General features: G+C 35.6%; 2 protein-coding genes across 3 annotated transcripts in view; one reads left to right on the forward strand and one right to left on the reverse strand.

Moving 5' to 3' along the window:
• LOC123524838 (uncharacterized) overlaps positions 1 to 13,900 on the forward strand; it is a 474,072-nt gene that overhangs the window by 68,614 nt on the left and 391,558 nt on the right. The window lies entirely within an intron of this gene.
• Positions 1,841 to 7,194, reverse strand: LOC128555609 (uncharacterized). The gene is made up of 7 exons (XM_053538416.1): positions 6,795 to 7,194; positions 5,767 to 5,883; positions 4,950 to 5,063; positions 4,078 to 4,298; positions 3,302 to 3,539; positions 2,716 to 2,916; positions 1,841 to 2,261 (listed from the first exon to the last, which is right to left on the reverse strand). Exons 1-7 carry the CDS (start codon positions 6,811 to 6,813, stop codon positions 2,101 to 2,103), a joined length of 1,071 nt encoding a protein of 356 aa, XP_053394391.1. The 5' UTR covers positions 6,814 to 7,194; the 3' UTR covers positions 1,841 to 2,100.

Raw genomic sequence — 13,900 nt, forward strand, 5'->3', positions numbered from 1 at the left:
AACTTTGCAAGAACAATGTCTAATTTGTTTCCCTTATCTAGCTTTCATCATATCATGTATTTTAGTGATAATAAAATGAGCATGCTAGCTCGCAGTGACGAATGTCAGCACAACTATCATGATAGCCCCCGGCGTCGGCGTCGTATTAAGTTTCTCAGCAAGATCCTTTCTAAACATCTGAATGGCTTCTCCATGATAATATCAACTGAATGACATAGGTTGTATAACTCTTTCTTTTATTTTAAAATTATCCTCTTTTTTTTGTACTTAGCCATTTTTTGGTGCAAGTTCACTATCTCAGTAAGAACATATCACAACTTAATGAATTTTCATACACTTCTTTGCAAAAGCAGCACCAACTGAATGACATTGGTCCGATAATTCAGATTCATTTTAATGAAATTGTGCCCCATTTTGTTCTTAGCAATTTTTATACAAACTGAATATCAAGCTTCTATCTTTAATCTTTCTAGAATATAAATTTATAATTTGGTATTCATCGCTTTGAAGTTGACGTGGGAATGTAGAAATGTTGTTCACATATCTGTATGTCTGTCTGTCAGTCTTCCCCTCACATCCCCTCCCACTCAAACGCAATTGTTGCAGCTTTGATTTTTTTTCTTCTCGATATTGTATCCCGTTATTACTCACCTGGGAATATCCGAGAAAGCCCAGCTTCTTTAAGAATGGTCAAAAGTAGGTGGGTAGTTCTTGGATTGCAATTAGATGCACATAAGCTAACAACAGCTTACATAGATTAACAGGGTAATTATGCAGGTTAGTCTGTGACTTGGTTTTGGAGAGAACTCTTTCTTCGAAAAGGAGTGAAAAAACCCCAAACTATTGGGACGGGCTCTACAACATTGAACAAACAATCTATATCTCATTATAACCTAACTACGCTGGTTTATTTGTGAAAGCTATTATATATTATATAGGTATATAATCATTGGTAAGAAAACAATTCCTAATGTTAGTAGCCTACAATTTATTGTCAAAGTGACATATATAAACACATGATGCTGTTTACATACACACGGAATAAACATAAATACTTTGTGCGTAACATTCCCTTGCATTTATTATAACCGCTGCATTTACAAGATACCACCGTGACGACGAGAACGTCAAATGACACTGCAAAATGGCGGAGACGCCAAAGAAAAATTCCGGCTGTTTCACTTGTCAAACACCCAATAGATATTTTTGACAAAAATCACTTCAATTTGTTATTTGAACAATTATGTGCGCAAATATTACCATCTAGATTTTAAAAAATACCAAATCTGGTTAAACAACTCGTGATGTACCGTAAGGGGAAGTAATTGCTGCGGGGAGTTTTAACATTCAGAAACGGTTTGACGTGCTGTGTAACAGCACAACGTTAAGACCTTCATGTAAGGGTACTAATGATAAATAGTTCAGCTGAACAAAATTTACGAGGGTTTGCAGAACGTTTTTGTGATCCGTGTGTTATTTCACATCATTATATTCTTTTAAACTTTATTTATATTCTATCAACTTAAATGTGTTGATATTGATGCCTTTATAGTCGGCATGTGGGGACTCTTAAACCATCCAAAAAGACGGACAGGTTTGATCCCTTAAAATGGCGAAAGCTTTAATTTGTGCTCTGGTCACCGATTATATAATATGTTTACATGGGCATATTTGTGTTTTACAGTGTTTCTTGTGGAACATGATTCAGCTGGCGGGAAGTTATGTTATTAACACTTTCTTGTAATTTAGGTACATGGTGGAGAATGAAGAAGCCACTATGTTGGTTTTCCCATGGCACGGCTCAATTATGTTCCAGTAAGTATTTCCGTGTGGAGTGCTGTGCTGGTGTCTGTGGTTTTTTAAAGAGGCTTTTCCTGTCGGATGTTTGTCCGTCCGCTGTTCCTGAACTTGTGTAGACTTTATCATTGACAAACTATTTTCACAAATTAATAGGATAGATATTTTTTAAATTTATTTCCTTATTCTTCTTATTAAAAACCTAAAAGCAGTTATCATATCTGGTATGACAGGAAGACCTACTGTAAGCGCACAGATTGCCGCTCCAGCCATGCCAATCATTGTTGATGATTTTCGACTATCTTAAGCATTCGTTAAGCTTCTTAGATATTTCGACGTTGTTTTAGCTGGAACTGTAAGATTTGCAACTATTTCATTGGCAATACGTACCACTGCAGTTATGTTAACTACGGTAGTAAGGTTAAAACACACACTTCCAGATTCGGTTGATGTTGCTGGCGGTGCTAAAATGTTAAAAGTTATAGTAATTTCATTATAAGCCATATCGCCATCATGAAATTATACTTTTAAATCATTATTTTAATTCTTGAGCTGATTTAACCTACGTCGGTTGAATATTTTTTGCCATATCCTTTTAATTCATTTTCATGTAATTGAGTCTACTTAAACTAAAACCAAAGAAATGTGTGCTAAGCCTGAATAGAAGATAAACTAGAGACAAACCGTTGGGCACAGTTCGAGTTCACGATTTTTTAAAAAAAAATATCATGATAAAAGTATGAAGCATCTAAAATTAATTGAAGTTTAAAAACAATATCGGAGTTGTCATCTATTTTCTGCTGCGTCAATCAAAATCAGATTCTGTGTATAACTATTTATCTATTAGAATGGTGTATCTAAATTTTATTTTATTTCAAACAGTTTAAATATTTCTTTATTTTCTCTTTGGAATCTCACCTTGACATTCTGGTACTGTCCCATTCCATATATTCAATGAATAGTCATAGACACGCATGAGATTCCCGGAAATATGATTATATCCAGAGTGACACGTGTACGTTGCCATGCAACCGTCTGCCAGTGAGGTCAAGGTCGTATTTGTGTTGACCCCAGGGTCAGCTGCCACACCAGCACAATAGTTTATAACAGAGTTAGACACTGAAGCAGAAAATAACTCTCTTTTGAAAGGACCTTACCCTGGGGACAATGTTATCTTAGACAAATTGTTGTTTTAGTACGAGATAATCTTGAAACCAAGAGTACAATTCCGTGAAATACTAGTAAATATGTAATATTCTAACATTTTAACCGTGATTAAAAGGCACGCAGTGCACGTCGCCGTAAAACTCGTGTTTTACTTACTCATGAATGGATTATGTAACAAAACAAATAATAGCTTAAATAAATAAATTAAATAAACTGTTGTCAATGTTCTAAAAGTTATTATCAATTTCGAATGGACACATTATATCGAGTTAAAATACATGTTGGTTTGCACAAGAAGGTATTTTGTTGTCCTAAGTTTACATTTTAGAATGTATACCTTTGAAAAGTCTGATTGCAATATTCGCCTGATTTGACATTTGATTATATGTTCCTCCACCCATGCCTTCTACGTGTATGATTTTAGAGTTGACACCTATTGGATGCCAGACTCTTAAAGCGGAAGTGACGTTTGAGTATGCGTACACGAGTCCACCACATCCTTCGGCGTTATCTACCATGGCGGCACCTGTGCCGTAGAATTGATACCCATTATTTGAACCATCAGTAGCCAAAGACTGGAAATATATACGGATTTACCTAGGATGTAGTATGTACAAAAGGCAACAATTCATAGTATGTGTATAGTCCGAAATTTCTCGCTGAAAATGTGTGACTCCTAATTCAGTGTGGATGCATTGGTAGAGAGGGCTAAGAGCTGTCCTATGGAAATAAAGACCCGGGTTCGATTCCTGGCTACTCCTATTTGCAAGGCACGTTTTCGGGATTGTCTCAGTCTATCCAGCTGTAAATGGGTACCAGCAAATTGCCGGGGGTTACGTATAATTGCTTTCAACTGTTCTTAAAATAGGATCGCTCAAAAGCATTGCAGAACTTATGTTCTTTGAGTCACAAAGCGACTACAAAAATTTACCTTTTCCTTTATCTCTTAGGGATTTTACTCATTGAATCATTACTTTTGAAAAGCATATATCAAACATGTTGTTATAATAAATCTATAAAAAGCTATTCATTGCAGCTTTATGAATATTACCAATAAACAACGAAGTTCTGTTTGAATTCATCTTTTTTTATATCATATTTCAATGTACTCACCGCTACAGTAACAATGTCATTATCAACATCAATAGAATGGGCCGGAAACAAGGAAAATTCGTGCGTTCCGCTTGTTTCACTGATGTCATGTAATTCTGTATGACTGTAGGTTTCTGTAGCAGACTGGTCCATCCACATTGTGATAGTTACAGAGGCCCGGATGTATGCGCAGTCGCCACCACGCACATCGTAACCCCATCCGTCACAGAAACTAAATATTCCTGATAAAAAATACGGTTTTTCTCATATTCACTCTATTCTTTGTTTTGTCGAACAAATTAACAGACAGACAGACTGACGGAAAGACACATTACGTTTACTGACTGACTTATGAAGCATATTAAAGTAGTTCGTGCACATAATGAATGATTTCTGATACTGTGCATTAGTACTCGGTATCTCGGACTTGTTTCAAAATGCCGGCTATCTCGAAAACATTTTCAAGTCCCGTCCAGAAATACGTACACAAAACATTATTTGAGCCGCGCCATGAGAAAACCAACATAGTGGGTCTGCGTCCAGCATGGATCCAGACCAGCCTGCGCATCCGCGCAGTCTGGTCAGGATCCATACTGTTCGCTTTTAAAGCCTATTGGAATTGGAGAAACTGTTAGCGAACAACATGGATCCTGACCAGACTGCGCGGATGCGCAGGCTGGTCTGGATCCATGCTGGTCGCAAACCCACTATGTTGGTTTTTCTCATGGCACGGCTCATTTTAAGTCGAAAATCGGTTATCTCGAAGTTAAACGCTCCGTCCCTTGGAATTAGAGATACCGAGTTCCAACTGTATAATAAAGTCAGTGGTAAAACCATTCATTTAAACAGTTATAATGTACATTTAGTTTAACAATTCAATGAAACAGTTTTACCATAGTTTGCCTGACCGGAAGACGGAGCCCACAATCTGATATATTGGCTATCCACTCCGTAGACCAGACCACCCCAATATAGGTCCGGGTTATTTATTGGTCGTGAGCTCGAACCTATGTGAAATATATGTACATGAGCTGTGACTAAATTCGACAGTTGCACATAATATCAATAAAAGCAAATATTAATGTTAATATATGCCATTTCATTAATTTTGTATAGTGCATTTTCAAAAAGCACGACAGAAACGAATACATATTTAGATTTGTTCTTTCAACATATGCCCTCACAGAATATCGGTCGGCAAAGTACTCTCACCGCCAGACGACATACGTTCTCTGACTCCTTTCGACGGTGTCTTACTCCGTCCGCCAGGCATTCATTAGAGTATACTTTAGTGAATATGTCCTCTGACGTTTCCATAAAGTGATACGATGCAAGCCAATATACAATTATCACACGACACCAGATATAAATCTTCTAAGTTTGTTTTTTATAGGTTTTAACTTAAGCCCAGCGCTATGTTGAATGTAGCAAGTTTGAAAGAGTTGGACGGATAGACTGAAATAAGATAAAACATTTTTTTTCTCAATTTCAGCTGGAAAGAACATGATCTAACCCAAAATTGGATACCGACATAAATGTGTTTATTCTAAAATAAATAGTTCAGTGATTTTGTCCAGCGATCATCAAATTCTTTGTTCTTGACTTTGCTAACCGTCTACTGACTGGTACGTCCTATGCCGGACTCGTGGACACTTACCATTAAGTGACACGTTCTATACTGCTGTATACTGCTTGACACTAAATACGTACCCTGACCCTCTGACACCCATCCACTTAGTGGCACAGACCATGCAGGTGTATATTGCACCACAGTCAATACTGGAACGGAACCAAGACCATGGCTACGTTCTTCGTAATCGTTCCAAACTGAAAACAATGGATGTTTGTAAAACACATATGCCCCACATGATTGCTTGTCTGAAGTAACCGGGTGTGTAATTTTTAGTCTTAAGTATACTGTGACATTGACCTTAGACTACTTTCTGATCCCATAAACAAGGACTTCTAATGAAAAATAGACATTCATGTTTTGATGTTTGATGGCGTCGTACTGAAATATTCTCCAGCTATTGACCGGAAAACAATTTTCATCTCAAGGTCATTGTGATCTTGACCTTAGACATATTGACATGGGTACTATATTAACTATATTAAGACAAGTAGCCCAGAAAAAATATGTTAAAGTTACTTTTAAGCCCATAATGAGCATCAAAATACCCAAGCGAGACATGCCGATGAAATACACAACTAGATTTCATACAAATCCGGTCAGGTTTTTTCTTGAAGAATCTTAGACAAGCTTTATGTGGACAGACAGGAAGCCAAACAGACGGAAAACATGCAAAAACATTATGTCTCCCATGCAATGGTGAGATATAACGATTTGATAAGGCGTGTACTTGACAGTGCCACTGTGACGTGGAATATCTAGTACATATTAAAAAGGGCAGAAATCTAGATTGCATCACAATATGACATCCTACACATAGACACGTTTATAATGGCCTTATGATAGATTCTGTGTGTCGTTTTGTACCCGAAGACGGCAGGCCGAGAACCAATACAACAGCTCGAGGACGTATCGAACGGCCATTGTGAAAACATAATATTTCAAAATTAAAACAGAAAGGATGTCAATATAATATCAACGCTTGCATAAAACGTCTTCCTTCATCATTCTTTCCAATGGTGTATGAAACAAAAGAATGTTTTGAACCAGGGGTTACACTAGATTACCTTTACAAATATACGTTTGGATTTGAAATCGGAAAACATACTGTGATTTCCAGCTTTCATATTTAGGGTGGTCGTATATGATGGGGATGGAAGGTCACCAGAGTGCCACGCACGGACTCGAACATAACCGGTGGGGCTTTGTTCTTGGTTGTCAGAAGTCCATGACACACTTCCTGAAATAGTAACGGCATCATGAGGATAACTAATTATTTTATTCAAAACAGTCAAGAAGACTCAATATCTTTCTATTATCAATCTTTATACAAGTACCACTACCATTTATTTAATTCACTTTCCTAACTAACTTACTTAAACAATGTAGTATGAAATAGAACAGTTTTCATACAAGCATTACCGTAATGTATGATAACTTAAAAAAGCACTCAGCTTTTGATAACATTTTGACTGTGTATATAGACTTACGATCGTCTTCAATTAACACTCTGCTCTTGTCAGATAGAGAAATGAAACATTGTTTTAATGTCCATTCTGTCTGTCACATATTTTAAAATCATTAATGTTAATGAAATTTCAAAAGCGGTATAAAAAATAAGACATTTATGAACATCTTAATATTTGATAAAAATGGCAGCCATTTTGTTTCCAAGGTTGAATTTATTTTATATGAAATAAGGAAGTAAAGTTAAAATAGAAATATTATTTAATTTATTTGAACTGTACTTCCTTAAAATAATTTCTTTATTTTTTTCCATCTGAAACAAAAGCGTAAATAACGGATAGCTCAGTGGTTTGCACACTGGCCTTCCAATCCTGAGGTCGGGGGTTCGATCCCCAGCAGCTACTCGGGAATTTTCAGAAACGCTTTTCAGTGTTTCCCACCCAACTAGAGGTGTACTGGTCAGGAACCCAGGCAATCCTTGCGTGTATCAGTGCTATACACTGGGCACGTTAAAGAACCAGGCTGTCTATTCGCAACGAGCTAGGCTAAGTTAGCTAGGCTAAGTTAGCCGGACAAGCCTGTATCTGATTTCTGATCTCTCTGTCGTGGGGGCTTTGTCTCACTCTGTCCCTCTGGTCAGATCGCTCTGTGTCTGTACTAGTAGAGGATGAATTTATGCGCCCTGTGTGGCTGCATTTGAACTATGTAAAGCGCCTTTGAACGTGAAATTGATCATGAAAAGGGCGCTATATAAATCTGGTATAATAATAATAATAATGATAATTATTATGATTTACACCTAAACCTCTAAAAAAACACAAAAAAAAAAATCGTTTTAAGGGGAGTAATTCAGCAGTGTGACTACATGACGTCATTTCCACTAAAAAGGATGCCTTTCTCTGCCATTTAATATCTTAACAGTTAAAAACTGTTTGAGCGCTTTAATGGCTTGGCGATGGCTTTCATACAAAGTCAATGACGGTAAGTAATCCCTCTTTATATACCTTCTTTTTTTACTTTTCTCAAATATAGAGAAAAAGACGGACTAGTTAATCTGTATTAATGATATATGCTTTTCCTAGCTCCGTGCCGGAGTTTGTTGCACCGTACAGTCGAACGTCATTGTTGTCATAAATGGCGATGACGCCTCCGCGCTCGTTGTCGTCATTTCCGGCAAATGCCGACTTCACACCAGGATATATAAACCCAGTAGTGGGTGACATGACCTGAAAAAAGTCAAGAGGTCATTGGCTAATATTGACTTTCTTAATCAGCCATATATATTATGAACTTTCAGATAAGCGAATTGTGCTTTTGCAGAAACCTAATAATACCATCTCGAATGTTCTGATCGGCACCACATATACCAAGGTTTTTTTTAGAACATTGACACATTATCTGAAAAAAAAAGAACACGAGAAAAGGGAAAACATTGAGATGCAGGAGTATTGCAAAAAGGCCAAACTAAACTTATCCTAAAAATACATATAAATACTTGATGTTCAGTATTCAAATATATTTGTAAATATATCCTAAAATAAAAATTACAAAGAAAAATAGTACGTTTGAGTACAAAAATCTAGACAATCTATGTCCGACTTACTCACGACAAGTTTAGCGCTTAATTAGTTAATTAATGCTATGTTGATAAATGAGATATCATAAAAAATCTTTTGATAATGTTTAAATCATAATACTATTAAGGCTTTGTGCAGACTAAATGTGTTTGTTTTTCTTTATTTATGCCTTGGTGATATAAGCATTTTACACAGCATGTGTTGTCCTTCTAATTTCTATGAAATTTATTATTTTGCGTAGATCATTATACCAGGATCACCCTTTTTCACCCTTAACATGAATTAGATAATAGAAATATCTGTATCGATCTGTTAACCTAAATGATTAGTAAATGTATATATTCTTTAAAAGCAAACAACAGAAACTCAAAAAATAGAACTTTCCTTGTTACAAAATTGATATTAGTACATTGTTATTCTATGTTCAATACATTTGACCGACATTAATGATAAGAATTAATTACGGTATACCATCTGCCGTATGCAGTATTTTTTTTCTATAATCGATTTAAACTCATGGTCTGCACTGTTCGCTATTCAGTAAGTCAATTTTCAGTGAACACACCTTCGAATAATAAATGGTACGTTCAAATTGAATGATAGACAAGTCCATTTTAGAAATTTAGCAGGGTTAAGGTTACATTGCGACTTATCAACTTTTGTTGGTGAAGGAAGACGCCAGTTGCCCCTCCGAGCATTATTTCAGGTTCGGGCGAGAAACTGAGTAAAGAAATCCTTCCAAAAGCCATCTGGATGGCTTCCTCTCATCAAAGAAATTTACATCCCAAACAAAAATTCAAACCCATAGTGGTGAGGGCCAAGTGACTCGAAGTCAGCGGCCTAAACCACCCGGCCAGAGAGGTCCCTGCAAGTAGGCTTGGGCATTTTTATAGGCTTCATTAATAAAGCAAACGATATATATTGACTGTCATAATAAAAGATATAGTATATTAAAGTAGAAATGCAAATATTAAAAACAACTGTACCTGAACTTCGACCTTGACCGGACGCACGCCAAACCCATGATTGAAGGTATGAAAAGTTGTAGCAGGATTGTCGGAATCCATTAGTATCCACTCACTGATGTATGAGGGAGGAGAGAGAGCATCAGACTCTGAAAAAATCTCATTCACTACAGATTGACTTTAAGGGGCAAAGTATATATGAAACGAGTGTGGAACAGATTTTTAAACGAAATCAAGTTTCCCTTACAAACAAATTAAAACATTTTTACGCTCATCAGGCTTAGATTGATATTAATGATTATGTTACATGAAACTGAACATTTAAATGTAAAAGGTTATGTTTAGAAAAACATAAAGACAGTTTCAGACCCTTGGTCCTTTAATGTCTAGTTCAGCGGTTTGTATGGTATCATGCAAGTGAGTAAAGTTCTAAGTCCTTATCGCCAAGAATAAGTGAAATTGTAAAACATCACGTATTGAAAAATATAACCAGTGGTAAAATATCAAATGTAAATCAGAATAAAACATCCCGAACGAAGTACTTCCATGCAATATAGATTCCCCTTCAGGAAGGTGACTGATTAGACAATATCATACCGAATTTTGCCGAGTAGCTGCGGCAATCAACGAAAGAATCTGCGACAGAACGAAATAACGAAATGGCATAAATCAGCCACCATACTTAACAATGTAATTTGAGATGTAAACAGAAGGTGATACGGTGTTTGTTTTATGCTATTTTTATCAATGCTATAGATACAATATGTTTGCAAAATATTTGGGTTTGAATTTGCATGTCTAAAAATCTACAATCCTAAACATCTATTAATATATAAATTTCATTTCTAATTAACAATCCCCTATTAAATCGATGAGAGAATACAGAAAACAAACCGGGGCATATACGCTTGAAGTTCTAGATAAAAGGAGGAAGAAGTAAATTTAAAAAAATGGTGTGTGTGTTTGTTGGAAGTGGATGTGATGTGGCGTTGGGCGGGAGTTGAATGGGTTTTGTGCGGCGGCAGTGATGGAATACTAAGGCATAAGAAACTATTCCAACTATGAAGTTAATACCTTAGATAGTTTTGAACTTGTGCTCTGGACACAAAACACAAAGAACAGATTTGACATTTGAACTCAATTAGTGACCTTGACCTTTGACATAACGACCAAATAGATCGTCCCATCCCCACCTACCTGTATGCCAACCATGAATGGTTATAAATTTATGCATTGTACACAAAATATGACACTTTTAGACAGTTTGACCTTGCTGTGATCTTTACCTTTGACTTACCAACTTCGTTCACGCGCTCTGCATATCGTCTCATCGCCACCAGCGTCAATGGTTATTAAGTTACGTTCCGGATACGAAATATGACGGAAAATTATGACATTTGAGCTCCAGTTTTGACTTTGACCTTGAATCAACAGTTCCTGTGCTCTGCACATTGTATCATGGTCACCTACATATACGCCAAGTTTAAAGTCAATACATTGGATAATTACTAAGTTATGCTCCGGACACGAATTATGAAGGACAGACGGACAGACGGACGAACAGATGCCACCACATAAAACGTCCGTTTTTCCAAGACGGGCGTACAAAAATGAAATGAAATACTTCATCTTATGAAATTAGGTGTGTCAATATGGCTAGAAGAGATGCATCAGCCGCTTATTGACCTTTTTATTATTTTAATTAATCTTTAAGTTGTTATTTTCTTTCAACGTTCCGGTTACCTGGGGCCATTATAACGAATCCGTTAACGGCGACGGTAATGTATGTTTTCAACGTCTTTTTAGTTACTGTTTATAGTAAGGTTTATAATAACGCTTGATAATATTGGTGAATTCTACCGGCCTGGGTGAATATCACCTAGACGACCAAGTCAATAAACGTGAATACTTCCTTAGCATCGTACAATAACTGTTTAAAAATATTTTTCGTGTTTTAAAGCATCTGTCTCATTCAGCAAAGAGACAGAAACGTTTTCAAACGAGTCATTAGAATATTTTACTGCAACATCTTCAATGTACTTTATGTATATCTTATCTGTCTTAAATACATGTAACAAAAGATTAATCTCCGTAATAAGCGCTTAGGAATATTCAGTGTTCACGTGAGAAGAATATTTTGAATTTACACAGAATACAGAAACATTTCTATTTTCTTATATCTTGTAAGAAACAGTGTGCATCCATGTCTTAGGAAAACTATTTTTTTCAAATAAATGTATTAAGTAACACAAAACCTTAACAGGCAGTTTGATGATTATCTTGATAGGTTTTTTTTTATCTAATTTACAATATTTAAAAAAAATCTCTAGAAAATACATTTATTTTCAAAGATATTTAACCACAAGATGGAGGAGATTCCTTGAGATTTATTTGTATTTTACTGACCACAAATTGCACTTTACTGAATATTAAGAATACTATAAAATTTTTAAACAGAAAATTAATAATTTTCATAACTGAAAATCAATATCTAACATACATATAATTATTTCAATAGTTAAAATTTTAATGTTAATATAAAAATAACGTAAGACAATATGCTGACACATATATTATCAAGTAAGTCTTTACCATTCATAAGAGAACCAAATATCCAAAACGCAAGTAACAATGTTGGTTCCCATTCCATGATTAGCGAAATAATTCTGTCAGTCAGTGTTTAAGTTTTATTACGGTCCATCTGCCCTTTGAGACACAATGAAGCATAGAAATGCCCGGTAGAGTATAGACCGGCGAAATAATTCTTTTATCAATAAGCATTTTTTATTTCTGAGCCAACAATGCTGTCCTTTAAAATATCAACCAATTAAAAATGTTCGCCACTACAATCTATTGATTAGAATGTTTGCAGTTTCGCCTAGGTACAAATTTATTTGTGCTGGCTAGTACCTTTAACTGCATTATTAGACGTTATAAAAACTCATTACCTCATTCATTTATTCCGTTCACTATATCATTTTATATATGTTCTAATTAGATTTGCTATTTCATTATAGATATCACGCTATACCCTTTACCCATTTATGTGCGTTCTAATTAGATATTAGTTTTTGCTATTCCATTACAGATATCGTGCTATACCTATTTATGTGCGTTCTAATTAGATTTGCTATTCCATTATAGATACCGCGCTATACCTATTTATGTGCGTTCTAATTAGATTTGCTATTCCATTAAAGATATAGTGCGTTACCTATTTATGTGCGTTCTAATTAGATTTGCTATTCCATTATAATAGATACGCTATTCGACACAAAAATGAATAAAGATCATATGTGTGGAATACCAACTTATTAATTTAAGAATCAGCTCTGTTATCATGAAAACTCTGCTGGCTCGTACTGTCAAAAAAGCATGAAATCATGAAAAATGCCAATTTTCTAACTCTTGTGCAGCCTTCTTTCTGGAAATGTGACGCTTCTAATGATCAAACACGTGTAAAACAGTCATGAATATTACATACACTTGAATGAAATGTTGCTTTTGGGGGAAAGATTGGCAAAAAATAAATAAATCGGGAATGGGTTTGCGCCCCGGGAATGGAGTTGCGCGTATACATTATATACATTATGATGTATACGAGCAACTCCATTCCCGGTGCGCAACCCCATTCCCGATTATTTTTTTGTCAATTATGTCCCTGTAAGCAGGATTTGAAGCAAATAATTTTGATATTCGTTACTTTATATCAGTTGAGTTATCATAAAAAGCATCAAATGTCCTCAGATTAGGCATATGATGTCAGAAACGTCCATTTTTGTTGATTTCATACTTTTTTCACGCTTCTTGTCGCCTGAATTTTTGTGATAATAGAGCCGAATCATAACTTACAAACCAGATATTTTACACATATGATGTATTATCATATTTGTGTCGAAAAGCATTTTGCTTTTTTCGAGAACATTCATTCTTGTCTCACACTAAGCAAAATCATAACATTACATACCTCAATTTCGTCTTTTTTACGCTCAACACCAGCACCGGAGGTTGCGCAACGCGTATTCCCAGCGGGAATTGGATTGCGTGTTTACCACCCGTGAAAATCTAAAGGAAATCTGGAAACGTCATAGAACTATTTGACAGTTTTTCTTCATAGATATTATGACGTCATGATGCGATGCACGTGACGCTGCGCCGGTAAAAAGGATATAATTTGTTTAAAACCATTGAAAATACATAAAATT

This window comes from Mercenaria mercenaria, chromosome 3 (assembly GCF_021730395.1).
Source record: "Mercenaria mercenaria strain notata chromosome 3, MADL_Memer_1, whole genome shotgun sequence".
In the NCBI taxonomy this organism is placed as follows: Eukaryota; Metazoa; Mollusca; class Bivalvia; order Venerida; family Veneridae; genus Mercenaria; species Mercenaria mercenaria.